At 39.5% G+C, this 27,499-nt stretch overlaps 1 protein-coding gene across 1 annotated transcript; it reads left to right on the forward strand.

Moving 5' to 3' along the window:
* LOC128745200 (sarcalumenin) lies at positions 1–27,499 on the forward strand. Its single transcript, XM_053842221.1, has 9 exons — positions 1–102; positions 20,288–20,374; positions 20,440–20,846; positions 22,359–22,841; positions 22,959–23,280; positions 23,353–23,525; positions 26,495–26,686; positions 26,741–27,004; positions 27,072–27,499. Exons 1-9 carry the CDS (start codon positions 42–44, stop codon positions 27,480–27,482), a joined length of 2,400 nt encoding a protein of 799 aa, XP_053698196.1. The 5' UTR covers positions 1–41; the 3' UTR covers positions 27,483–27,499.

Consider the following 27,499-nt stretch of genomic DNA (forward strand, 5'->3'; position numbering starts at 1 on the left):
TTCTCCGGTCTGGCATTTGGAGGAACCCGCAATCCAGCAGCATGGCGCGATTATCAGTGTGGGTCCTGCTCGGACTCGCCGTGTTCGCTCTTTCAGTGAATGGTAGGTTTCTGCAGTGAGGGAAGAAGAAAATTCCTCACAGTGTCGGATTGAAGTTGATGCGATTCGATTCAAAAATATCCACCGAGCACATCAATACAAAAATAACGGATGCAGCTATGTTTTAACCGTTCCGATTTCAAGTGCAGTGTCTAATTTGTATCCAAATTAGCTTACAAGGGCTAGCGAAACTGCAAACTGTTGATGATGGAAACGAAAATATGAAAATCTATCTTATGTAACAAGTGTTATGCAATAGTGGAGAGTTTCAGCTGATTCTTCAAATGAAAATTTTGGTTGAATATTATAAGACAGGCTAAGTATGTACGTAGAATACATAAACGTGTGGCTTAAGACGACAACGAGTGAGGTTGGTGAATTATTTTTAACTTTTATACAGAGTGCCGTCATCTCGGTTGTGTTTGACAGATGGGACGGTTAAAGCGGATAACAGTTGATGCCATGCAGTATTCCAAAATATAACACGAATTGAATATTTGCAATAATTGTGCTCGACTAGCATTGTGCATCACCATATGCTTCGATTGAATTCAAAAGCTTTTCAGGTGTTAGAGTTTTGAAGCAGGCAGGGTATTGAATTTTAGCTCTAAGGAATTTCAAGCTACAGAACTTTGTGAAATCTATGCATTAAATTATTGAAAAAAAAAAATGGAAAGTTGAATAGCAAAAGTATCTGAAAATAATCGTTCGGCTACAAAAATTGTCTAATATTTTGTTCGTTTTTTATCCAATTCCATATTTTCGTACATATTTTATGTTTTAAAAAGTTGTATAGCTTTTATGTTTAACGGCAAGCGGAATTCACTACCATCTTACCGTTTTTGAATGAATCTCAATCAGTTATGTATCAGAGTTTTCAATATTTCAAGAATTGATATTCGTAAGCCATTAACAGAAATACGCCTACGCCAATTTACTTATTCGATGTATCAGATTTTTTTTTAAATCCGGATATTCAAATAGTCTACGTAACATCTGCCAGCTCTGCCCATTTTAACGACATATTCATAGAATCAGTTCATGCTTGTGTGGCATAAATCATATCTACTATGCGCGCCATAAAGCATGGAGTAGATACACATTAGATTATAAAACCGTGACAAGTTAATGAAATCACCTTGGGAATAATTCAGTACTTTTGAATTATTTTAAACTTTAAAACTAAAATTTCAAACTGTTTTTTATTGGACTCTCGCCATACGATCATGACAGTGGATTAATTGTGACATCATTGACGCGTGTGTGTGTGTGTGTGTGTGTGTTTTTTTTTTCTGTATTCGCGTTATTTTCCATGATTCTGGTTGCTCTAAACCAAATTATTTGCCAGTACGTCTAATGCTGCCTGCTTGGGACTCGATTTTGTTCTCCAGGGTAGTCATCAAAAAAGATATTTTCTTCGGTGCTAGGACCAATGTTGCTCCTTATTCAGTTGCTTTAATGCTAAATGATTTAATACGTTCGATATAGTAGTTCTATAAATTTATTCCATAAATGTAATTGAATCTTTATTCGATTCATGCTTCATTCATACGTTTATCTCAAGAAGGGAAAAATAAATATAAATACTTATTTATCAAATCATTGGCAACCCTTATTCGTATAGATCAAATGTTTTCAGTCGTATCTTGTGGACTAAGATGTCGGATTTTTTTTTTAAATTATGAATAAACTCTCAAAAACCCTTTTTTGATTGATGTCCCAAATTATTTCATCACACTCATTGTTCCATGGCTATAGCCATAAAGTTTTGGCCGGTAGTTCAAAAGATGCTGTCTCTGGATTTAAACACTGGCAAATCTTTGGCGCTTTTCAAAACATTTACCCAAATCTTAGCTACATTTATTCTATTGAAGATTTCAGAAATGAACTTCGTAAACGGGCTAATGTTAGCTTTCATCAAGATAGTTGGAAATTCGAATAAAGTTCAAGGGCAAATAGAAAACAAAATTATCTTGTTACTGCGGATTGTGATTAGTTAGTGTGATGAATTAGCAGTTGAATTTTTTTTACAAAACTGGTTGCGCATATTCCAGCTGAATACTATATTTGTCTCCCAGTTGGCCGTGAGGTATGACGCTGGTCTAAAAAGTCAGCCGTCGTGCGTTCGGATCATGTTAGGATTTGCGTACATTGATTGACATACGAGTTGGTGCTGGTTGGGTAGTTGGCCTTACGGCTTATGATAAGGCCCACATAACGTAATTCCTCCATCTAACTCGGTCCGTGGCAGCTGTTCTCCAGTTCCACGGGCACACACCGATCGTCCACCTGATCATGCCACCTCGTTTGGCGTGCCCCTCTCCTCTTCTTCGTAGTGAAAACCATTTTTGCAGAAAAGTTGTCCGGCATTCTAGCAACACATCTTGCCCAGCATATCCGTTTTTTTAGGAGTAGGGACGACTCACTAAAACCCTACGCAAGCCTCTCCAACCTCAATCCCCCCCTGGCACCATCTTATCGGTATTATTTCAGGGAGGGGCTATTGTGCTTAGATAACTACTGGACTATGGCTGTTTATTCGCCGTTGATCGGCTCTCCAGCGGCTTTGTAGCTCAAGTACAATCATGGTAGCTGCCGCATTGACCGCTCCCCAGACGTCCGAGCTGGAACACATCCTTTAGACTAAGTTATCCGGAGTAGTGTCCTGTCCGCTAACTGCCATCATGCTACTTCTCGCCCGCGAAGCGAGGGCATATGAAGAAAGCATCTTCTGCAGTTTCCTCAACATTCACGCATTCGGGACACGTGGGGGACTCCGCATGCCCAAACTTGTGCAGATACTGTCCGAAACAACCATGCCCTGACAGAATCTGTGTCAGGTGGAAGTTGACTTCGCCGTGGCACCTGTTGACCCACCCGGATAGTTCCGGGATAAGTCGATGTGTCCACCCACCTTTTGTGGAATTAGACCATGTCCGTTGCCATGTGATTATCGAGGCCGATCTTGTGGTACTCCGTATGTCTCTAGTTCCACGTTGGTTGAAGCATTCTACGTCCTCGCTGATGATGATGCCAATAGGCATCATATCCGCTAAGACGCAGATTGTGTCATGTGAAACTGTGCGATACGCACTCGCCACTCTCAAGCACATGAGACGATAGGTGCTTTCCAGCTTGGCTAGATATCTTTTGGTACCTAACGCCGATGACCACACCGGTCCGCCATACCTAAGTATGGACTGGACCACGTTGGCTAATAGCCTTCGCTTGCTGTCATATACCGCAGAGCTATTAGACATCATACGAGACAATGCCGAAATAGCTGTGGAAGCCTTCTTGCAGGCATAGTCGACGTGGCTTCCGAACTTGAGCTTGTCGTCGACCATGACTCCAAGGAGTTTTAAGGACCGCGTTGACGAAATAGTGCAGTCCCAGACGCTGATCTTGGCTTGCTGTACCAACTTGCGGTTGTTCACCACGATAACCTCCGTTTTATGATGCGCTAAGTCCAGTTTCTTGGATCGCATCCAATCTTCAACAATGCTTATAGAGTGGGCAGCCGTCAACTCTACCTCTCTGATAGATTCACCGTAGACTTCCAAGGTGATATCGTCCGCAAAGCCGACAATCACCACCCCTACCGGGAACTTTAGCTTCAGTCATACATGACGTTCCACAACACCGGGCCCAGTATGGAACCTTGCTGAACCCCTGAGGTTTGCGGAACCCCTGCGGTGATTGGAACGCACTTCTGACCCTCCTCTATGTTGTAGCATAGCACACGATTCTGGAAATAATTTTCCAGAATCCTGTACAGCGACACCGGCACTTGGACTTTCCGAAGCGAGTTGGCTATGGAGTCCCAGCTAGCGCTATTAAACGCATTTCTCACGTCAAGCGTGACAACTGCGCAATAGGGGATACCTGTCCTCTTGCGCTGGATTACCACCTCGGCTGTCTTAGTGACATACAAGATGGCATCCACCATAGATTTGCCTTTTCGGTAGCCGAATTGGTTCCTTGACAGACCGTTTGTCCCCTCCGTGTACTGTACGAGTCTGTTAAGGATAACCCTCTCCAGCATCTTGCCGGTAGTATCTAGCAGACAGATTGGTCTATATGATGAGGGGGCACCCGGAGGTTTTCCCGGCTTCGGCAACAGCACGAGGTTCTGTCGCTTCCATCTGTCCGGGAAGTGGCCAGCTTCCAGGCATCTAGTCATTACTACCCCGAATAACTCGGGAGCCTCTAACATAGCCGCTTTAATGGCCATATTCGGGATTCCGTCTGGCCACGGTGCTTTGCTCACCTTTAGGGATTGCGCGATCTCAATGAGTTCTCGTTCGTAACCGTCACTTCCTCCCCGATCTCTAAGCCCCCGTCGCCCACGTTACTTTGGATGTTCGGCTGGGAGGCCGACCATCCTACTCTATGGTCTGAGCTACTGGAACGTCGGCCGGGGGACGACTCAGCAGCCTGGGGCCAGATAGCATATCCGTTTAGCTTTAGTCACTTTCTGAATACTGGGTCCGCCGTAGAGTCGCGCGAAATCGTGGTGTATGCTTCGTCTCCACACATCATTCTCTGTGCCGCCAAAGATGATCCTTAGCACCCACCGTGTGAAAACTCCGAGTAATCGCCAGTCCTTTTCTAGCAGTGTCCACGTTTCATGTCCATAGAGAATAAATGGTCTAATTACCGTTGTGTAATGTGTACATTATACGGAGGCTTAGATTGTTCGATCGCAGGAGTTTGTGGAGTCCATAGTAGGCTCAACTTCCGCTGATAATACATTTTTTAATCTCACGACTGGTATTGCTGTTCTGTTGCCAGTAACCAAAGGTACACGAACTCGTCGACTACCTTAAACTCACCTCCATCGAATACCACGGTTTTGCCTAATCGGACAATGTCGCATTCAGTCCTGGCCGCCAGCATATCCCAGCAAACCAGATATCGTATATTCATGTCGAGATTTAATCTTATATAAATGGATATCACATCGGAATCGTATAAATGTACATATGTTGTAAGCACAATGTGTAAATTTCATCGCATGTAATGCACACGATGATTGATATACGAATTAATAGTAAAAATCGTAAATAGGTCGAAAGATAATCGGGTTATGCTTAGCGAATATCGCATATGACGATTTCTTAGATTTAATTACCAACAATGGCTATCATGAAGATGTAATCGTATTTAATTACAATTTTAATCGGATTATGTTTTGGAAAATGTCTTATATGACATCGTTTTAGATTTATATACAAGCAGTGATAATCATGAGGTGCTAGGTGCATTAAAATATGATTTGCATCAAAACACGTTCAAATTTGTTGTTATTTCTTTAAAACAAAAACAAAAAAAATAGAGAGATTTCAAGGATACGTTCTCAATGCAGATTTGTCAACCAAAAAAATTAACGGTTTCTTCGCTTTTATTCTAAATTTAAATATCTATTTATTTCTTTTGTTAAAATTGAACTTATTTTTATTGTGACGGAATATTTAAAAAACTATTATCTGGTTTGAAAAACTTTTACAATTACCTTTTTAACTATTTTAAAAATATTAATAATTCGAATAAGCCCGCCTAAATATTAAGCAGCAAGCATATAATGATTAAGTCATACTGACAAGACAATAAATTTGAGGAGTTTGATTGTTTTTTAGCATATTAAAACCACGTAACGTAACGTTTTAAAAATTAAAAGTGTCAAAAGTAGAAACTGTTAAAAGTCTTACGGCTTTTCAGAAGAAATGCAAATATTAAGTGGAATTGGAAAAAGAAATTCAGCATTGAACTGGTACACTAAAAAATAATGTTTGATGCTTATTGTTGTGAGCAATTTTGAACTGTCCTATAGCACCTAATGCTGTTCAGCATTCTTTTTAAAAAAACTTTTAATTTCTTTTTAAGAGCTTTTGAAATAACAGGCAACATTTTTGTACTTGAGCTTTAATAATATTATCTCCATGTAATCAAATATGAATATGCATATAACGTATTCTAATGTATATTTAGAACAATCTGTACCACGGAATGCTTACAAAGGTACTGCATATCATTCCATGAAGTCAGCATTATCATTAAAATTAACGCTCAAATGCAAACTTATTTACGACACTGTAATTCAGTCACAATTGACACAAACTCGTATGTCGGATGAGAATAAATCAAATCCGTACTTACATGTTCAATGCATCAGATACGATCTCGTTGCTTACATGTAAAATGACTTCGGTTTAAGATGTGCAAAAATATCATTGCGGTACTGATGTGCTAGTAGCTTAAAGGTAATGAACAAATACTGCGGTGAAGATTTGGTCCATTGTAGACCGACTCTCCATGAAACCGACCTTCCCACGAATCTATTGACTATTGGCGATAGTCGATGGCAGATGCAAGCACTTTGTAGGCGGCATTCAGGATAGTGATTGCACGGTAGTTCTCACAATATCCAGATTAGCGCCTTTCTTGTAGATATGGCAAATAACCCCGTCTTTCCATTCCTACGGTAGTCGTTCCGTATCCAATCTAAACAATCAATTGTTGCAAACAGCTGGCCAACATATCCGGGACAATTTTAATAAGTTCCGCTCCAATACCATCCTTTTCTGTTGCCTTGTTTTTCGGGTGCTGAATGGCTCCTACAACTTCACTTCTCGATGGGAATGGCACATATCCGTCATTATGGTCTTTCGCCTGCACGCCATTAAGGTGTTCATCGTAGTGCTGCTTTCACCTTTCGATCACCGCAGGGTCGTCTGGCAAAATACCTCTATCCCTATCTTTGCACATTTCGGCCAGCGTCATAATCCTGTTCGTCACCAAAAACACTGGTTTCTTACTATAAGAACAGGTCTTTTACCCAATCATGACTTTTTTATTAACTTTTTTTATTTTGTTTATTTTGTTATAAGATACATCATCTGACTTAATGATAAATAGTACGAGCACTATGCAATATAATTAACAATGCAAGCAATATGAAAACATACAAAGAACATAGTTATCTACGAAGCCGTTGTTTGAACGTTGTTACGGTTAAGTTAAAATCAAATATATCGGCTACGGCATTGAAGCTTGCCGACATGAAGCGGATGGGGTCATGTTGCCCGTACGTCACATTTCGCTGAGGTAATAACAGCAGATTTCTGGGCCTCAGGCTTCTTTCCGGTGCATACATATTAAGCTGCTGTAAGGTATTCGGGGCATCGATCTCGCCAAACAGGACTTTCCTCACAAAAACAGCTCGAGCTTCGAACCGCCTTCGCTCCAAAGTCTGCATTTCAAGAAGCTGACAGCGCTCAACATATGGTGGTAGCTGGTGATGATTCCGCCATGGGAGGAATCGTAGAGCATAACGCACGAATTTTCGCTGAACGGCTTCAATTCTTGCTATCCAGTTGGCATTGAATGGGCACCAAACAATCGAGTTGGTCTCAAGGACGGAACGCCCCAGGGAATAGTAAAGTGATCGAAGGCACATAGGATCACGAAATTCTTCAGCTATTTTAAATATTAATCCAGGCTGGCGATTGGCCTTGGCAATTATTTCGTGTAGTGTGGCTTGAATGTTAGCGACGTATTCAAAGTAACACCTAAATCATGAACCTGGTTTACTCTGGTTACCGTCTGACCAAACATTGTATAACTAAAGGTAATCGGGTGAGATTTTCTATAAAACGAGATCGCACCGTATTTCTCGGTGCTAACCGTTAGTAGGTTAATGGAACACCACTGGAGATCTCAACCATGCACTGGAGTTCCAAATAGTCTACAGTATCGTTGACAATCTTAAATAGTTTTACGTCATCTGCAAACATCAGTCGGCAGTCGTCCGAGAGTGAAAATGAAACGTCGTTTATAAATAGCGTGAAGAGCAATGGTCCGAGATTGCTGCCCTGTGGAATGCCTGAAAGATTCGTGAAATGTGCAGACTGCTGATTTCCTATCTTCATATAGAGCATTCGATTTAAAAGATAGAATCGAAACCATTGGCACAGAACAAGCCCCAAGCTTTTCCAGTTTAGCTACACTCAAAATAATTTTCACGTCAAAATTACGGGAAAAGTTATGTGAATATTTTCCATCCTACTTTTCCCGTACTATTTTCGTGAATTTAACGTAGTTTGCATTAGTATGAGTGCATTTACATGTATATTAGATAGATGTTATTGTATTTTCCAATAATGTTCAACTGAAAGCCACGTAACTGCCTGTAGAGAAATTTACGTGATTTTTCACGTGGAAAGGACGTGTGGATTATTTTGCGTGTAGTAGAATATTGCGATCAATTCGGTCAAATGCAGCTTTTAATCGGTGTAAACCGCATCAATTTCTGCACCTGCGCTCATGTTTTGTAAGCACGCTGCGGTGAACTGCACAAGGTTTGTAGCAGTTGGGCGTTTTGCATAAAAGCCATGTTGCTCTGAGGAGATGTAGTGCTTGCAGCATGGAATTCCATCCGGACCAGCGGCAAATGAATGCTTGAGTTTCATTATTGCAGCTTCTACGTCACGATCAGCTATTGCGGGTAAATTGAAATCTAGGTCAACGCTCAGAATACTACTAATTGCTGAGTTGATTTGCGCGATGGTAGCAGCGGAGTCACGGAAATTAACTTGATTCTTTGAGGCTTTGCCCAGGCAACACAATTTGTACTTCTGGTTGAAACGACTTATTTTCAACTAGAATTAGTTGTATAAGCAGGAGCTATAACAACTTCATAACAACTGTGTTAGTAGGGTAATTGAGTTCTCTACTTACTCGGCAATACTTATAGTCTTTCTAGAGACGATTTTTTTTATTGAAAGTTTTTGAAAATTTGAACAAAATACTGCATTTTGACCAAATTTATTTTCAACTGATTAAAATAGGCGACCCCTGATTAATCGGGTGCTTACCCTACACCAAGCCTCCCAGTTGGTCTCGAGGTGCGATGCTGGTCTAATGAGCCAGTCGTTGTATGTTCGAATCTCGGCTGGGAGAGGCTGTTAGAGTCAATAGGATCGTATCACTAGCATTGCAATTGTCCTGCACACTAGCAGCTGACTGCGAGGTCTGCCCCGCTGCCTGCTCGTATAAAAACAGAAGGTCAAGTTTCACTGAAGTTTTTGGAGCGTCTTAGTAGAATACGAAACCTGGAAATTAAATAAAAGAAAACATTTTCGAGTTCGAAAACAGACACTGAGGAAGCCTGCAAGTCGTAGGCGAAATACGTATCTGTCAAGAATAAAATAAATTAAATTAAATTGGATAAGTTTTCTTTTTATTTAATTTCTAGGTCAAGTTTCGTTAACGGGATGTAGTACCTAGGCTTTGCTTTGCTTTGCTTATGCTAAATTATTAATAAGAAATGGCACACTGCCAAAATCCTACAATTTATTGCCGTTATACGTTGAAAATAAGTTTGCCAGAAATGTTGATGTCTTAATTTCCAATACCCAATAGTTGTGGTGGTTGCCAATCAATGTTTTTTTGTCAAAATAAATTCAGACAGTGTCTAATTTCGTCTGCTGCAATTGATCGTCAAATGATACGCAATAAGGGGTAACCAACCTATTATGCATCCCAGCAGCTGTACATAATTTGGACCCAGCAAAATCAAATGGAACTGTCCAAATTGTGTACTGCTGCTGATGAGGTCTAAAATAGTTTGGATACCCTACATTGAAAATTTCTTGAGAGCAGAATCGTGCCACTACCAAACGATTTTACAATTGCTGCTGAAATCAATCATTGTTCTATTTAAAGCCCTGAAAAACTTTCTATTTGCCTTTGTGCATACTGCATGCATGCATGCATAATCCTAATAATTTTTTGGCATCTTCCTCTATCACAATCAAAGTTTCATGCTGATTTTCTTGGTAGTCTAGACTCGATATTATGTCAAAAGTCGTCAGATTTTTACTTTTATTTGAATCATAAATCGATTGGTAAGAATTAGCCGAAAGGATTGCATTGCTGACTCTAGATAATTGTTTTTCACGAACAACTATTTGCGTCACTTTACTGATCCAGAAAATTTCGTTGTCCCATAAAATTCATTGTAAAAGCACCGCTTTGCTTTGGTAATTCGTGTACCCAAACAATTGACCACAAAAGAATAGTTTTATGTAATTAATTAATTTTCTTTATAAATGAGACTTTCAGCCAGAGTAACTTTATGTACTTTTGAGCACGTTTAATAAACTTTTTAAATTGGAAATGTTACATATATAAATATGATCTAAAATAGTTGCATACCTTGTTGTTGCATAAAATTTTCACACATCTACTTTTACTATAGACACTGTACTATAGACCAGCGGATGTAAAATAAGCAACACTGTTTTATTCAGTAGCGTGGTAGGGGAACTGTGGGTAAGACGAACAGGGTGGGTAAGATGGACAGGTGGTTGATTCTACCAGTTCAGCATTAAAATTCGTAAATGTTTTGATGGGCATCCAACCATCTTACTATCTCATGATTTTTGAACGTTTCCATCATCATTTAGAACTTTCCAATTTTGATAAAGTACAGAAAAACTAAAAATTGGAAATATTCTGCTTCTGGATGTAACTTTTTTGCCATCGAAATTAAGCTTTTTGAGCGGTTTAATTCCTAAATGTTGCCCATAGCATGAAGTATTTCGATTTAATACCTTTTCAAATAACGTCTGCATTGAAATAATACGTAATTTCATTTGCGTATGCAAAATTGTGAACACTTTAAAAAAATGTATAATGATGGAGTGAAATGGACAACTGCTTGTGTGGGTAAGATGGTCAGTGAACATATTAGAATTAAATTGTTGATTTTGCTTTTTAGTGATATCTCAAGCATATAAATGAAAATTTAACCGGCAAACGTGAACTTCAAACAAATTAGCAGTGGCCAGGCATGAAACAGTTTTTGAAATGCTTGTTCATATTGCAGCTGCCAAACAATTTTCCATTGGTAGCCTCTAGTGGGAGGGGATGGGCTGCCTCCTTCATTTTTTGCACTATTCACCACCATATTTTACTTACTCAATTTGTTAAGGGTCAAAAATAATAACATGCTCTTAGTTGGGGCGATTTACAATACCTGTCCATCTTACCCCCACACATTGTCCGTTTCACCCGCAGCACTAAAAAAGTTAATTTTTTCGGACCATTTTTAATACTCAAAATACACATTGAAAAACCTTTCTTGCTAAATATTTCACTAGCTCCTTTTGAAAACAATATATTGAACTGAAGTAAACTGTATTTAGGTTTTATAAATCATAAGTTCTCTGTATTATATTAGATGTTCTTCTTAACCTGTTCGTCTTACCCACAGTTCCCCTACGATTTTTTTTTCAATTTCACGAGAAGAAAATTTAACTCCAATTCGGCAAGTAAACATTGAGTGAAAATCGGATCTCTCGCAGCTGCAAATATGCAAAACATTTCATTGGCGTGCTAATAAACAACTTACAAATCATTTCTTTAGCTAACTAAACCTTCCTTTACACTTTTTCAGTTTATTTCAATTTTTTGTTTGACTCAACCCGTGTTTGTTCGTTTCTGCTCGCGGATTCGGAAGCTCTTTTCGGCTCACAAGCGTCAGATGTCCGCGGGACTATAATATACACTCTTAAATGAGTTTACTTGTAAATTGGTTGCATTTAGCCACTTAGTATCTGTCGCCAGTATCTGCTAATTGACGTCACCTTGATTTGGTCTATTGGCTGGACTGGATTATAGCACAGACAAACAGACATAACTCTTGAAAGAAAAATCAACAAAAATTATCGTCAAGCACATTTTGCCAAACTGCGCCGCTACAAGAACCATCTATGATCGACTTTCCCAAGTATTAACTTACAAAAGGAGTATCCCTCGATCAGTTTCGCCTTCGTTAGAAAGGGCCACTTTGACGACTACGGAGACATTTGGTCTATATCGACAAATCGTATCTTGCTTTCAATCGCCGTCACTTGATTCAATCACCAGCTTCAATTGAAGTTTGCTTGAAAGCTCCTATTCAACAACCGAAGCAAGTAGCGTCATATACACCAATCCAGTCATATACGTACATATACTAACAATCCAGTCATTGCATGTGCGAATCTCGGCTGGGAGCAACTGTTGTTTAGAGTCAATAGGCAGGATCGCAGCACTATTCTCAAGGCAGAAGGTCAAGTTCTGAAAGTGGGAATGCGCGTAATACGAAAGCTTTACTCTTGCTTTGCTTTGCTAGGCAAATTGTATTTATTTTTTGTCATTTGGTACGGAACCTGTTACATTTAATTGTTCAAATTGAAGAGTTTGTTCATTCATCTAATAATTTGAGATTGAAACAACCCAACCATCGATCATTTTGTTTGATGCATATTCTGTCTGAACTTTATGGAATGATGTACTTGACATTGATTTTACCGGTTTCTGCCACCCATACGTTACACATATACCTAATAGCGTCACTCCCAAACTTTACGGGTTATTTCTGTCCGTTCAATGTTTGCAGTCGTCTACATGAAGATTTAGAATGTATGAAAGCAGAAATATCTCACCGCTGTTTGTTTCTGTCGCTCTCTGTCAGTGCAGATGACCTCTGATGCCGTCCAAAAATAAAACTATCAGACTCTGTTCAGAAATCAGCTTAACCTTACCTTATTAATACCAAACTGTAGTATCAAGCGTTAAGCGTGCGGAGGAGTAATTTGCTTCGGATTTCCCCCACGTGGACTCTCTTTTATATTTTTTTATTTTATATTTACCACCCGTGCCTATTTTAATATTGTATTCCAAAAACTAAGAATTATACATTTCTGCAGTTTTGATATGTTATTTAGCTTTCTATAAAAAGTATAAAAATAAGGGTCTTTTTGATCGGCATAACATAAAACACAAAAAGGAACATTTTAAAAGTTAAGGTTAAAGGTGATTGATTTATTTGCTTTCGGGAACCCCGCTCACGTACGCTTGAAAGTTCTACAACAATAATCAAGGCTGGAAATATCAACTTGACGTGAATAAAGTTACCAAAGCCATGCTAATGTTTTTTGAAAGTTGTGCCCACTAGCCGCCATTACGCACGCGAAAAGGTCGATACAGTTATATCCTTGACCAATATTTTTTTCTGAAACTCATTGCTGTTGTCCCAAAAGTATGGACAAGCTAATGTTACATAGCGCTAGTAGAAGTACTGCTAGAAGTATGGTATGTATATGTATAGAATGCCATAATGGTTTATGTCTTCGAAGATGGCATTCAATTGCCAAACTTGACTAGTTATTCTTGATTATCTTTACATGTGTAGCAGCTATCCATAGACATTTGAAGATCTGAAGATTTATCTGCAATTGTGAACACCAAATTATCCGGAATATTATTGTCTATCTCTATGACTAGTACTTGAATGACCTAAATCGAAAACATTTGTAATATCAATGCTGTTCAATTCAAATACCCAGGACAATCAAGGCTGCCAACAGGTTTTTACGAAAAATTGGCAAAAGAGAATAAAAGTGTCTGGCAGAAAGTAGTTGGGAGTTGATCTGTCGGAGGCAGTTTTCGAGAAAGATTTTGAAGGTTTTATTCACCCCAGATTTAACATTTTGCTTGAAACGAGAGTTGAAGACTTTTTGCGAGGTGTGAGAACGGAAATCTGACTCATTTTCAAAAAATCTGTTAGATATTCAGCTCTGTCTGTTCGCCTGGCTAGGCATCAAAAAGATGTAAGATCCAGACAAACCTGAAAGGTCGAAATCGTTGAGTAGGGGGAAGTCCTCTGTGGCCGGACAGCCTCTATGGCAGGACCAGGATTATAGAAGAGTCAAGTTAGTCAAGTTGGAAACAGTTTAAATTTGACAATACAAGAAAAATACAAGATTTTGAAAAAAAACTTAATTTTTTGCAACTGTTTCGTGTCCTCTATGGCCGGACACCAACTTGTCCTCTATGACCGGACAGTAAGGAAACTAACGAAATATACTTACTTAACGGGTGGCAACTAAAGTTTTGGAATTTTTTCGTGGCCCTTATACTCAACAACAAACGAGCTCAGAGAGAAATGAGAGTATGTATGTGTTAGCTCTTTCTCTCTCTCTCTCTCTCTCTCTCTCTCTCTCTCTCTCTCTCTATCTCTCTCTATCTCTCCTCTTTTTGTTAATATTTTTTGTTTTGTTTATGCTTGCCCAGTTTTGCTAAAAATGGCGCCGAAATAAGAAGCATTTCGGGACCGCGTCGTACACTTCTACGACCTGCAACAGAAATCTCGGCAAAAAGTATATGGTCCAACAATTTAAAAAGCAAATATGTTGCGGCTTCGACTGTTTACCATATCCTCAAATTCCCAACAACTATTCGCAAGCAAGGCAGTGGAAGACCAGCAAAATTATGGACGCAGAAGGACATCGTTCTCTTTCTCGTTTCTTCAACAACAAGCCCTCTAGTTTGGTTATCAATTAAGATGCACCAGACGAATGTTTGAAAAAAATGTTGATCCCGTTTCTACAAAAACATCATGCACATGGACAATACGTGTTTTGGCCGGGTAATCCGAATCATCGCATTACGCCAAAAAAACAGTCGTTCCTGAATACCCATTCGATCCCATTTTTACCCAAAAACCACGACCGGAAAAATCTGTATCAGTGCGTTCAATCGAAGATTTCTCCGGGATTTTGAGTTCCTTGGTGTACAAAAATAACTGGTGAGCCACGAATTGCAAACAGTTGATTGGTAGAATCAAGAGATGCATTCGTAAAGTTGACATGACGGCCGTACAACGCTCCTGTTTCGACGTCGAACGGAAGCTTCGTCGAACAGCCGGTTACGAACCGTTTTCAAATGTACACTAATTTTTTTTTCAACAATGGATAATGTATCTTTAATTTCGGTAAATCAGATCTTCTTCATGTATCTTTGACTTTTTGGACAGCTTGAGAAAAAATTCCAAAATTTTAGTTGCCACCCGTTAGTCTAAAATTGTTATTGCTATTGCTTTATTTATTTATTACTGCAACATAAGATTAACATCTTTTTTTTGAATCACAATTGAAATACAATTGCTCTATCTTTAATTCCTAAGTGATATAAAATTAGATAAGCAACGCAAAAGGTAGAAAAAATCAGAAAAAAATTCCAGAGAAATATCAGTTTGATGTCAACCTATCAAAGTGCGTTGTAAATGAAATTGCCGCATTTTCGCATGCATTCTGCATTGCCAGCACTCATCTCAAATATTTTATGTGAATGGAACTTTATTCAACTTTTATGCAGCAAACCTGCACAGACTGGACTCACAAGATTTGTGCTGAAGTTTTTAATGCTTCTCGGATTTTTGACTTCCTCATATAACATAAACCGAGAACATAATTTGGTATTTTTTTTTAGATAGAATATTCGAAGCTGACAAAACAAATATCAACCCATTTAAAAATATTCGTAGTCTTACGAATGGTTCGTGTTTGGTACAAGAACATATTGGTAGCACATTTCGCACCAGAACGCACGAGACCGAGCTTCAAAGACTTTATAGAAGATACTTGTGCAATAATGATCTACTTCGTACACAGTCAACGCGGTTCTGTGGTTTGTGACCTCGTTGGCTGTTCTTGTGGTAGTATGACAAATCAACTCTACTACGATTCCCAATCAATTGAGATTTTTTTTCGGAGAAAAAAGAGTTATGTATCGTTATTTTCCGGTGTTATTTGGTATTACACGTCGCAACCATGGCAACTGCACATTATCCGTTATGTGTGCGACAGGGTACCCGGGTACCTTTTCAGTTTTAAAATAGTTATAACTCATTCAATTTAAAACATATGTCATTGAAATTTTGCGACATCGTAAAACTCGTTGATGTTAAGTAATTGAGGTTTTTTTGGTGCATATCCATAAAGGGGATTAGCAATGAGAGGCACTTGATTTTTTTTATTACGTAGGAGGCACCCAGGTACCCATGATTTGCTATGTTCATAACTTTGGCTATTTTGAACCGATTTGGATGAAACCAGTGGCATTTGATTCGTACATTCATCTAGTTTTGATTAGATAAAGCATTTGGCCATCAAATGACATGTAGCTCTCGGGAAAAGGTAATTCCGGAGCAACGTCCGGTAAAACGTGGGAGGCCGCTTGTTTTGAAAGAATAACAGCTTTCAGCAAAGCTATTAGCTTTGAACTTGATATTGTGGACCCTTTTTTCTTATTATATCTTATTATATAACTTGGTGATTTCAGATCGCATTGGCCATTCCACAATCGGGTTCCTGTAGGATTATAGATGGTCAGATGGGTGCCTAATCCAATATTAGAATTGGTTTAGTGGATCTTTTAGATGTTTTGAACCGATATGGCCAGTTTAGTACTGATTAATAATTTCGGAACTGGTTCCAAATGTATAACGGATGGTTCTACGTTTTGAACTGTTCTGATAATGCTAAGCATTATCTTGAATCCTGCGGTATCATCTGTGGCCCCGTAGAAACCATTTCCGAAATAACCAAGCAAAATACATCGAAATGTAAAAAATATCACCTAACGAACTAATTCCAAGAACTTTGATACCCATATTGCCCACAGGAACCTACTCCGGAATGGCCAACCTGATTCATCTCATTATACGAAATAGTTCATTGTATGAATTTTTAGAGTTTTTATATCCGCATGACTGATTTTCCTACAATACAATCAGTTCTCTACCTCTCAGCGGACACGCTGCCGAAATTCCGCATGTCATACGGGCCCCGTATGTCTTTTAATGGCCAAATTGCCAAATAATTCAAAACTAGATAAATTAGCGAATCAAATGACAACTATTTCATCAAAATCGGTTTAAAATGTTGATGTTATAACAATATCAATTTTGTTCTCGTTAATGTTCTCATTAATGTTCTCGATGTTTATTAACGATCTTCCTCAGCAATTGCTATACTGTAAATTTCATCTTTATGCTGACGAAGTAATGAAATCGACATCCTCGTAAATAAAATTAATATGGACATAAAGAAAATTATGGATTGAAGTAAATCAAATGATATTCGATTAAATGCTGGACTTAAGCAATCATTTTAAGAACGAAGAGAATGGTTTTTGATGAAGTTGCGCAAATTATGGTTGGAATTAGATTGGATTATTCCCTATTCCGCGGTTGTCAAAAACTTGGGCATACTCATGGAACGCTAGGGTAAGTTGTCCTATAGTGGACCCTTTACCTATAATGGACCTCGGGTACAGTTTCGGCGTTTATTAGTTTGTGCTTCTTATTTCCGAGGAAATATGACATGAAACAGAAAGTACTAAACATACCACACATTCCAGTTTATAAAGATTTAGCAACATTCAATTATTAATGCCTTAAAATCGATAATTTCAACAAGTGTGGCTCCATTATAGGTTAACAACGCAAAAAATGTTGCGATTAGTGGACCCTCTCCATGCAAAATACACTAGAATTCCTATAATGGACCCGGTCGCTGTCCTATTGTAAACCACAAGGTCCATTAAAGGAAAACGGACATTCCAATCTGTTTTAAAAAATGTGCAAAATATAGACATTTTCAACATAAATTGATATTTTTTTAGGCTTAATCGAAAGTTACTCGTATTGTAAGTGCCATCTTTTGCGTGTTTAGCGTTACCAGTTTAAAATAATTCGTGGATGAAAACTACTCAAGTACTAACTGGTTCACTAATGGTTAGTTTACCATGCATAGAGTGGGACGCTCAACTAGCAGCCGTGTGTAAGAAAGTTTATGGGTCTATGCAATCATTAGTTGCACTACGTCATTACACTCCACAACCTATCCAGCTTTTTACGCGCTATAATGGAGGACGCTATAAATTGTGTTCGTAATATGCGAACAATCTTTTTGACAACTCTGCATACATCAAAACTAGGCACTCTTCTCTTGCAACACTACCGTGCTCTTTCTTTCGTTTACGCAAAAGTAGGAGAGCAATAGTTTTGTTTACATTTCGCACATTATTGCTCTCCTTCTTTGGCGTAAACGAAAGAAAGGGCACGGTTGTGTTGCAAGAGAAGAGTGCCAGATTTGATGTATGCAGAGTTGTCAAAAAGATTGTTCGCATTTTACGAACACAATTTATAGTGGCCACCATTATAGCGCGTAAAAAGCTGGATACGATTACAACTAGCTAAAACTCTTATTGTTTCGTTGTTCGAATATGGTAGTGTCCTGTTTGCAAATGTATCTAACGAAAATTTCGAAAAACTCAAGTTGGCTTTTAATTCCGTCACTCGTTACGTCCATAACATTCCCCGTTTTTATCACATTTCAAGCTTTCAAAACTCATTGGTGGGAGTACATTTGAAAATTTTCTCAACTTCCGAATTGAGTGCATATTCGGAGTGCATAGTGCATATCATACAAAATATTGTCTGATGAGCCAACTTATTATTCAAATTCTTACTCATTCTCCCAATCAAATAGAACAAACAATCTTTTGCTAATCAGTTGTGTAACTGATGTTGGCAGGAAAGCCTTTCGTCACCGAAGTATCTGTCTCTGGAACCGTCTACCGAGCGTGTGAAAAAGTGTTAGAAGCTATGCCGTCTTCAAAATGTCTTGTAAAACATTCCTCTCAGCAGAAAACTGATTATTATTAGAACTGATTGATTATTAGCAGAAATCACATTGAACGTAAACTTTGAAAACCATTATAAGGTTACTTGTGTTACATAGATATGTAGTTAAAATAAATAAAATAAATATTGTGTAGCCTAATTAATGAGCTTTTGCGTTGAACTCATAAAAGGAATAAGTGTTACTCAAAATAGTGTGTAAAAAATACGTTTTGAGCTTGTGAAAGTGGGTCAAATTTTTTAAGCGTGTAACATATCCAGCTTTTTACGAGCTATAATGGCGGACGTGTTCGTATTATTTGAACAGCATTTTTGACATTTCCCTAATACATCGTACGTTTTCTTTCCGCGGTAAAACTAAAGGAATGTACGGAAAGAAATGCTGTTCAAATATTACGAACACGTCCGCCATTAGCAAAGAAAAGCAAAGCCTAGGTGCTACATTCCGTTATCGAAACTTGACCTTCTGTTTTTTATACGACAGACTTCGCAGCCAGCTGTTAGAGTGCAGGACAATTGCAGGGCCAGTTACTACGATCCTATTGACTCTAACAGCCTCTCCCAGTCGAGATTCGAACATACGACAACTGGCTTATTAGGCCAGCGTCATACCTCGGAGCCAACTGGGAGGCATATGGCTCGTAAAAAGCTGCTGTTGCATTTGAAACCCGTAATAATCGACGTGCGATATTCGGTTTTATTCTTGTTCTGTGTGTCGCAACTACGTCGCACGTCGCTTCATAGGAAAATGTTCAAAAGGAAGATAAAATATAGTTTTCCACTAAAAAAACTAAAATTTTACAATTCGGTTTTGATTCAAATTTCGAAAACTTTCATGGCCGACATATTTCTGTCTCCAACATTGAACACTAGTATTATTTTGATAAATAACTGAGCGAAATTATATCTTTTTTCTAAACTCTGTGTCTTTTCAAATCCACCTGACAGTGTGATTTAAATTTTTCACGCAACAATTAGTTTCAATCTATACTTTGGTAGTTAATTGCTAATATTTGCAAACTACATGTATCACATCTAAAGTAAGTTGACTTTGTACAGTTTTACAATCAAGACAATTCATTTTCCCGAAGGAAGAACCGAAAAAACCTGATATTCTTCATGACTGTTCAAAGTTTGAATCATTTCTCAAAACGTGATTCAAACTTCGAACACTTTAATTTATCTAATATCTTGCATGCATGCAATATTGTATTTTAAGTATGCTGTAGTAAATACATGTATCATTTCCATAAGAAAGTTGGCACCGCTTAGGTGTGCTGCTTGAGCTACTCAATATTTGGGTGACATGTAGAACAAACCATAGCCTCTAATAAAAAGCACAATTTTTACTCGAGTGGGCTCAGCTCTGGAGCACTGTTTTTGAGCCACACTTGGACCTATTTGCTTAGTGCAGAGTCTTACAAAAAAGTCCAAGCTTTGTTGGCGACCGTCACGGAACGCTGGAGATAAAAGATTATTACTTTTCAATGTAGTATTTCTTGACGAACATATCCAAATGATCGGCTGACAGCGTTACTTTTATAAGAGTTCCATGAATTTAACAACTAAATAAGAAAGTTGAATCGCATCTAATCTTCACTGATACTGTTTACAATGTGCTATTTAACTAATATTGCTTAACTTAAATAGATTTTCGAGTCAATGCGGAAGCTCCCACGGAATACGAGTGTCGGCCATACATAGAGAAAGCTCTCCAAGATTTAAAAACAGAGAGCGGTAGGTTTGTATAATATAACATTTGTTTTGTGATTTCAATTTCTTCTCATCTGTAGTAGAGACAGTGAGTAGTAAAGAGCAAGAAGAAACGATAGAAGAACCGAGTAGCACGGAATCTCCGATAGATGTTACTAGTCAGGAAGAAGAAGAAAACACTGCCGCTGAAGAGACTAGCCTCGAGGAAGACGTTGCAGCATCACCCGAAGAGCTAACACCGTCAGAAGAAGTTCAAGAGGCACTATTTGATGATGATCAACCTGAAGAACCTGAAGAGCCTGAAGAGGCTAGCCAAGAAGATGAACAAGATATCGAAGCAGAGCTGGTCAACGAAGAAGAATCAGAAGCAGACGAAGGTAATGAGGAGACAGCTTCAGAAGAAGATGTCAAACAAGATGCCGAAGAATACGAGCCAATAACTGATAGTGCGCAAGAAGAAGAAAACGAAGAAGTATCAGCTGAAACAGAGCCTGAGGTAACAAGTAAACATGTGAAGCATGGGAGCAAACGTTTTACCGCTGCTCGGTCAAATTATCGAAGACCTTGCGTTTCCGTAGTCGCTTTCCCAGTGCCGCTCATGCATTGTTTTTCGCTCATTTGTGTATGTTCTCACCTCAACATAACTAATCACGTATACAGTCATTATGTTTTCAGGTTACGCTCTCTCGCAAATTGAAACTGCAACAATACTCATTTGCTTTCTTCCAACCATAATTCAACCATATCGTACCATCCAATTCCCCGCCAAAACCGAATTAAATCATTCAATCACCAACCACGTCCATGTGAGCTCAAGGCCTACACGACTGCTTGTGATTGTGTGACGGTGAAACCGTTCTGCTACTCTGATGCGGTAAGGTGTGATCTACTGATTCAAATTTCTCCATACCTACCACTCAGGAGGAGGAAGGTAACATTCTTAGTGCAGAGGATGAGAACGAAGAGATAGTCACCGAGAGTCAAGAAAACTTCGATGACGAAGAGGTAACTGAAAATGAAAACGATGAGGAAACCACAGATAGCCAAGAAAAATATGTTGACGAAGATGACGAATCGGTAACAGAAAGCCAAGAAGCTGATGAAGAAGACAATGTTGATGAGACTGATGATGACATAACTGAAAGTCAAGATGACGCCGCTGATAACGATGACGATGACGATGAAAATGATGACGATGAACAAGAAGATGTAGAACAGCAAACAGAGAGCAAAGAAAATGATGATGGAGATGAGAATATTGATGAAGAAGATGAATATTCCGAAGAGGAGCAGGCTGATGATAATGATGAAGATAATCTTAAGAAGATTTCAGAGAGCCAAGAAACGCAGGACACTAGCAAAGAAGTTGATGAGGCAGAAGAGGAGTTAGAAAATGAGGCAGATCTAAGCACTGAAAATATTGAGGATAATGAACAAGATGCCGATGGAGAAGATGAGGTAGGTGTTGCATATAACCTAGCTGAGTAATGAAACTTCTTAGCGAAACGATACTCAACTAGGTTTCATGCTCATTTTGATACGGAATGTTTCTAGGAATATGATGACGATAGAACATTTGATCAAGACGACGAGACAGCAAGTGATGAAGACACAGAACTCCAGACCGAACATGATAGTGACAACACAGAGATAAATAGCGCAGAAGAGGTACAGTATTCTGATGTGATTTCGTAAGCTTTATAATAAACAAAAGCATAAAGCGCGAAATGACATCAGAATAGTGGCCATGAATTTGTTGTATAGGAAATTTATGACGATGACGGAGAGGCTGAAGAAAGTAAGGACATCGAGGATGATGATGCCGAAGATGACGACGTGGAGGAAGAGGTATAAAACCAACCCTCAATACCAATCCTCATTTTTAGATAGCTTTCACCGAATGTTTTGGCGGGGATAGGAAACAAAATCATCAGCAAGAAATAAAGCAAACACTCGCATTCTGGGCAATTTTATGAGTTAATTCATGTTACAGTCAATATTCTTGTAGGAAGATGATCAAGCTGAAGCTGGTGAAACTGAACAGGAATCAGCAGAAGTGGTTGCAGAAGTCGTCTCTGAGGAAGTAGTAAGTGGTGAAGATGTGGAAACTGTTATCACTGAAACAAGTCAAGAAGAAGAGAATGAAGCTCAAGCAAGTGAAGAGCTAAAACAAGATATCAGCGAAGAAGTTGAAGAAGAAATTGAAACCACAGCTTCAGATGCAGATGAAGATGCATCAGCTGAGGATACTGAAACAGTAATATCAGCTGAAGACGATGAAACAGTTGACGAAACCAAAACCGCAGAGAGTGAAGAAATTGCAGAATCACTCGAAATCGAAAACATTGTAACAGAGGAAATCAGTGAAGAAGTCGTAGAAAAAGCAGAAGCACAACCAGCAGAAATCGAAACTGACTCGACGGAGGAACAAAAGGAGCAACCGGAGAGTGCCGAAGAATCTGAACCACTTCCGGAGGAAGACTTGCTACTGGTAATGAAAATCATTCTCTATATTTTTCATAAGCACGCTCTTTTCAATAATGTTGATTAATCGTCTCAATTCCTCCACCTTGATACCCATATCTATATGTTCTTCGTGTCTCACTAGGAGTACGAAATCCCGACGAATCTTAGAGATACTTCGCACATTTACGAGTTGCTAAACATCAATGAGGAAGCGGCAGAAAAAGAAAAAGCACTAAATAAGGTCGCTGATGTCATTCTACGCGATTTGAAGAAAATTTACGACACCGCTATTAAGCCACTGGAAGCTTTATATAAGTATCGAGATCTCAGCAATCGTCATTTTGGTGATCCAGAAATCTTTTCCAAGCCACTAATTTTATTCATGGGTCCATGGAGCGGTGGAAAATCTACGATCCTTAACTACCTTACCCAGAATGAGTACACTCCAAATTCAGTGCGAACTGGTTTGTAATGGATCATGCTGCCGCGGCGCGCCGGTGGCATAGTTTTTTTTTATAAATTTGTTTTTGTTGTAGGTGCTGAGCCATCTCCTGCTTACTTCAACATTCTGATGCATGGCGATGAACCGGAAGTTCTTGATGGCACGCAACTGGCAGCGGATTGGACCTTTTCCGGACTGCAAAAGTTTGGTCAAGGCCTTCTTGATCGACTTCGTGGACAAAAGCTGCCAAATAAGCTACTCGAAAGGGTAAGGTTAATGCTATGCTGTAAATTTTTACTATTTTTGAAGGAATATCATAAACTCTTTGCATGTATAAGTGTAGTCGAATGTGGGTTTTGGCCATGTGCCCAGCCTACCACAGCGTGCCACATTGTACTGAATGAATGAATGAATGGATGAGTTTTCCAGCCAAGTGCCGGGGTGGCTCTATTCCTGGGGCCGGTGGGGTTCTTGAAGAGAACGGATTTCACAGTACAGTCGTCCAGCATTCTGGCGACGTGGCCGGCCCACCGTAGTCTCCCAATTTCACCAGGTATACGATGGTGTAGAGAAGTAAAGAGCGTAGAAGAAGAAATGTAAAAGATATATGTCAGAAATATTACCCATTGGTATGTTGGGCATTATTTATAATTCGAGCGTTTACGTTCGATTTGGATGTTAATAAAAACGTTTAGCAGTATGGTACGCAGGGTGAAACGATCGGTTATTTCAAGAATCGTAAACTTGCGGGCACCGATTAGTTGGTTTCGAGGTACGATGCTGGTCTAATAAGTCAGTCGTCGTATGTTCGAATCTTGGTTAGGCGGTGCTGCTAGATAGAATCAGAAGGATTTTTGCATTAGCCCCGTAACTGTCCTGTACTCTAATAGCCGGCTTCGAAGTCTGTCGATAAAGAAGATCAAGTCTTAGAAAGGACGTTTAACTCCATTCTTCCGGCTAACGTTGCAAAGTATAGACGTGTTGGATTTACTATGCTTGCTGCTATGGATGCTACAGCTGACCTTGACAGATGGGAATCTCTCCAAGTAGTGCCTCTAGCTCGTATCTCATACGCCTAGACCACTCTTCGTTATCCATTTGTACTCCGCCAAAAATAGTCCGCAGCACCTTTAAATACGGCAAGTGCACTTAGGTCTTCCGTAAGCAAAGCTGCTGCCTCAAGTCTATAGAGGACTACCGATCTGATTAGCGTTTTGTACATCGTCAGCTTTGTGCTCCTTGATCGAAGCGTCTTGCGGAGGAAAAGAAGGCTCGATTTCTAGCTAGAATGCGTCGTTGAATCTCCTTACTCCTATTATTGTTGACGATGATCAGAGTTCCCAAATGTACGTATTAATCAACCACTTCCAGTTCTTCGCCGTCAATAGTCACTGTCCGTGGGAGGCAAAGGTTGCTTTCTCTGGAACCTGTTCCTACCATATAATTGGTTTTCGACGCATTGATTTGCAACCCTATCCTCCTAGCCTCCGTTTTCTGTGTGGCGTAGATTGCCTCCACCGTCCCAAGGTTTCTAGTAATGATGTCGAGGTCATCTGCGAAAGCTAGGAGCTGGTTCTCTTACTAAAGATCGTTTCGATGCTCTCTCTCCAGATAACACATTCAATAGAGATATTGAATAATATACAGGACAGTCCATCTCATTACCGCAACTCGAGAGTGTCCCCGAAATGCGTCTGTAGCACATCAGTCGATCGTCCGCTTTGATCAGCCGCGTCAGTTTGTGCAGCAAACCGTACCCGTGCATTATCTGCAATACCTGTTCGCGTTCAACTATATCGTATGCTGCTCTGAAATCCACGAAAATATGATGAATGCGTACGTTATACTCTCGATATTTCTGGAGGATTTGTCGGAGAGTAAAAATTTGATCCGTAGTAGTACGGGTCTCCACACAACAAAAAATTTTGTTTAAGAATAGCTTATTCAACTATCAACTGAATCAAACGGAACAAGCGCTTGATAAGCTGTTATACAACAAAAATGTTCCTTGGGCAGAAAGCCCGCGTGATACTGCCCTACGAATTCTTGGGGATAGACGACGCAACAAAATCTAGGAAAGCACCTTGTAGGCCGCTTTGAACAGCGCGATGCCGCGGTAATTACAGCAATTTAGCCGATCGCCCTTTTTGTAGATGGAACCGACTAAACCTTCCATCCACTCTTCCGGTAGTTTCTCTTTCTCCCATATTCTTAAAATTATCCAGTGAAGTGTCGTTGCTAGTGGTTTGTGGTCATTTTTGTAGAATTCTGCCCAGAATCGGTGCTTTCCGGCGGCTCTATTATTCTTTAGCTGACCCACAGATCTCTTCGAGATCCGTAACCGGTACGCTGTGTTCGTTTGTATGCACTCTTATGTTATTTTCCGTTGCGTCTCCTACTGCTATACTGCCTTTGAGGTGCTCATCGAAAAACTGCTTCTACCTATCGACCATCTCGCGCTCGTTTGTGATTAGATCCCCTTCCTCGACCCTACACATGTCAGGTTTAGGTGTGTAGCCCTTACGAGTTTGGTTACGAGTGGTTACGAGTTCACCTTCTCGTAAAACTTGCGCGTGTCATTAGCCCGAAATAGTTGTTCCAGCACCTCACGATCTCTATCCTCCTTCTGGCACTTTTTCCTCCCCAGGATCTTGGGCAACCCATTCCGCGCGCGTCGATACTTGGAAAAATTCTCTTTCGTGGATGCTTAGATAGTTTTTCCAAGCTCTTTTTTCCTCTCTATCGCTTGTTTGCATTCCCCGTCAAACCAATCATTTCGCGTACTCGAGGTTCCACACTTTAGTAACGCGGTAGCTGCCTCGTTGACGAACGAGCGTATCATACTCCGTTTTCGAGAGTCGAAGCATTTAGCTCCACAGAGGTAGGCTATCATTCGTCCATTCCTACTATCATTCATCTACTATCGCATCTTACGTTAAGATTCTGTTACTGGTAGAGCAATTACAGGTGCTACTCACTTTTTGTTAAGTACGTTCTAGTGGAAAATTCTTAATAAGTTTTCTTGTTGAGGAGTTGGAACACAGCGACCATTACATTAAACTACCAATAGCAATGACAATGAAATAAGCTGTTCGTGTTTTAATTTAATGTTTGTTGATCAAGACCCTTGGCTTGAAACACGCAATATTCTTACCTTTGCTAATTTTTCACTTACAATTATTTTGCAAACCTATGTCGCAAAAAGTTGCCATTATTTTTATTTCTTTTTTTTTCAGGTTAATATTGTTGAAATTCCCGGCATCTTAGAGGTACGGAAACAAGTTTCCCAATATTTTCCATTCAATGATGCCTGCCAGTGGTTTATCGACAGAGCCGACATTATATTCCTTGTCTATGATCCCTCTAAACTCGATGTGGGCCCAGAAACTGAAGCAATTCTGGATCAATTGAAGGGAAGAGAATATCAAGTAAGACGTTGAAACATAAAATCGTCGTATTTATTAAATATCTTTTTTTAACAGACTCGCATCCTCCTAAACAAAGCTGATCAAGTCAAGCCAGAAGAACTGCTCCGCGTCCAGGGAGCTCTAATTTGGAACATCTCACCGCTCATGTCTTCAGCTCAACCACCAGTTATGTACACTGTGTCGCTATGGTCTAATCCCTTCGAAACAGGAGCTCCTGTCCGGTTGCTGCAGGCTCAAGAACGGTTTATGTTACTTGACTTGAGTCAAGCTATCGAAAAGAGAATTGAAAATAAAATTGCCAGTGCACGTCGTTTTGCTGTGAGTTGACCAAATTATACTTGTAGTTTCTTGGGTAGACTTATTTACACCATTATTTTTTCCTCAGGTACGTGTCCGCAACCATGCCAAAATGGTAGATTGTTATTTGACAACCTACTACAACCACAAAACGCTGTTCGCAAATAAAAAGCATATTTCGGATCAGATAATTGGAAATCCTCAGCAGTACCATATTTATGAAGGTCTCTCGACGCTTACCAATATTTCCCGGTACGATTTGCCAGATCCGGAGGTGTATCGCGATTTCTTCCAGCTGAATCCTCTATATGAATTCAAAAAGCTATCGGAAACGTGCACCTACTTCCGGGGATGTCCTATCAACAAGTTAGATATAGCGATTGCGTACGATCTACCTGAACTAGTTGGTAAATACAAAAAGATGTCCGAAGCAGCTTTGGATAAACTGAATGTTCCGTCACCCACTACTGATTTCGTTCGAGGCAAATCAAGCAGTTGAGTGGACAAAGCAAAACT

Source organism: Sabethes cyaneus, chromosome 1 (genome assembly GCF_943734655.1).
Source record: "Sabethes cyaneus chromosome 1, idSabCyanKW18_F2, whole genome shotgun sequence".
NCBI lineage: Eukaryota > Metazoa > Arthropoda > Insecta > Diptera > Culicidae > Sabethes > Sabethes cyaneus.

Bases quoted from the DNA above. Each gene is read 5' to 3' on its own strand.
- LOC128745200 (XM_053842221.1), top strand. From the start codon at position 42: ATGGCGCGATTATCAGTGTGGGTCCTGCTCGGACTCGCCGTGTTCGCT. The intron at 20,375-20,439 runs GTAGGTTTGTAT...TAGTAGAGACAG, and splicing joins AGATTTAAAAACAGAGAGCG to TGAGTAGTAAAGAGCAAGAA. The intron at 22,842-22,958 runs GTAATGAAAATC...GTGTCTCACTAG, and splicing joins CGGAGGAAGACTTGCTACTG to GAGTACGAAATCCCGACGAA.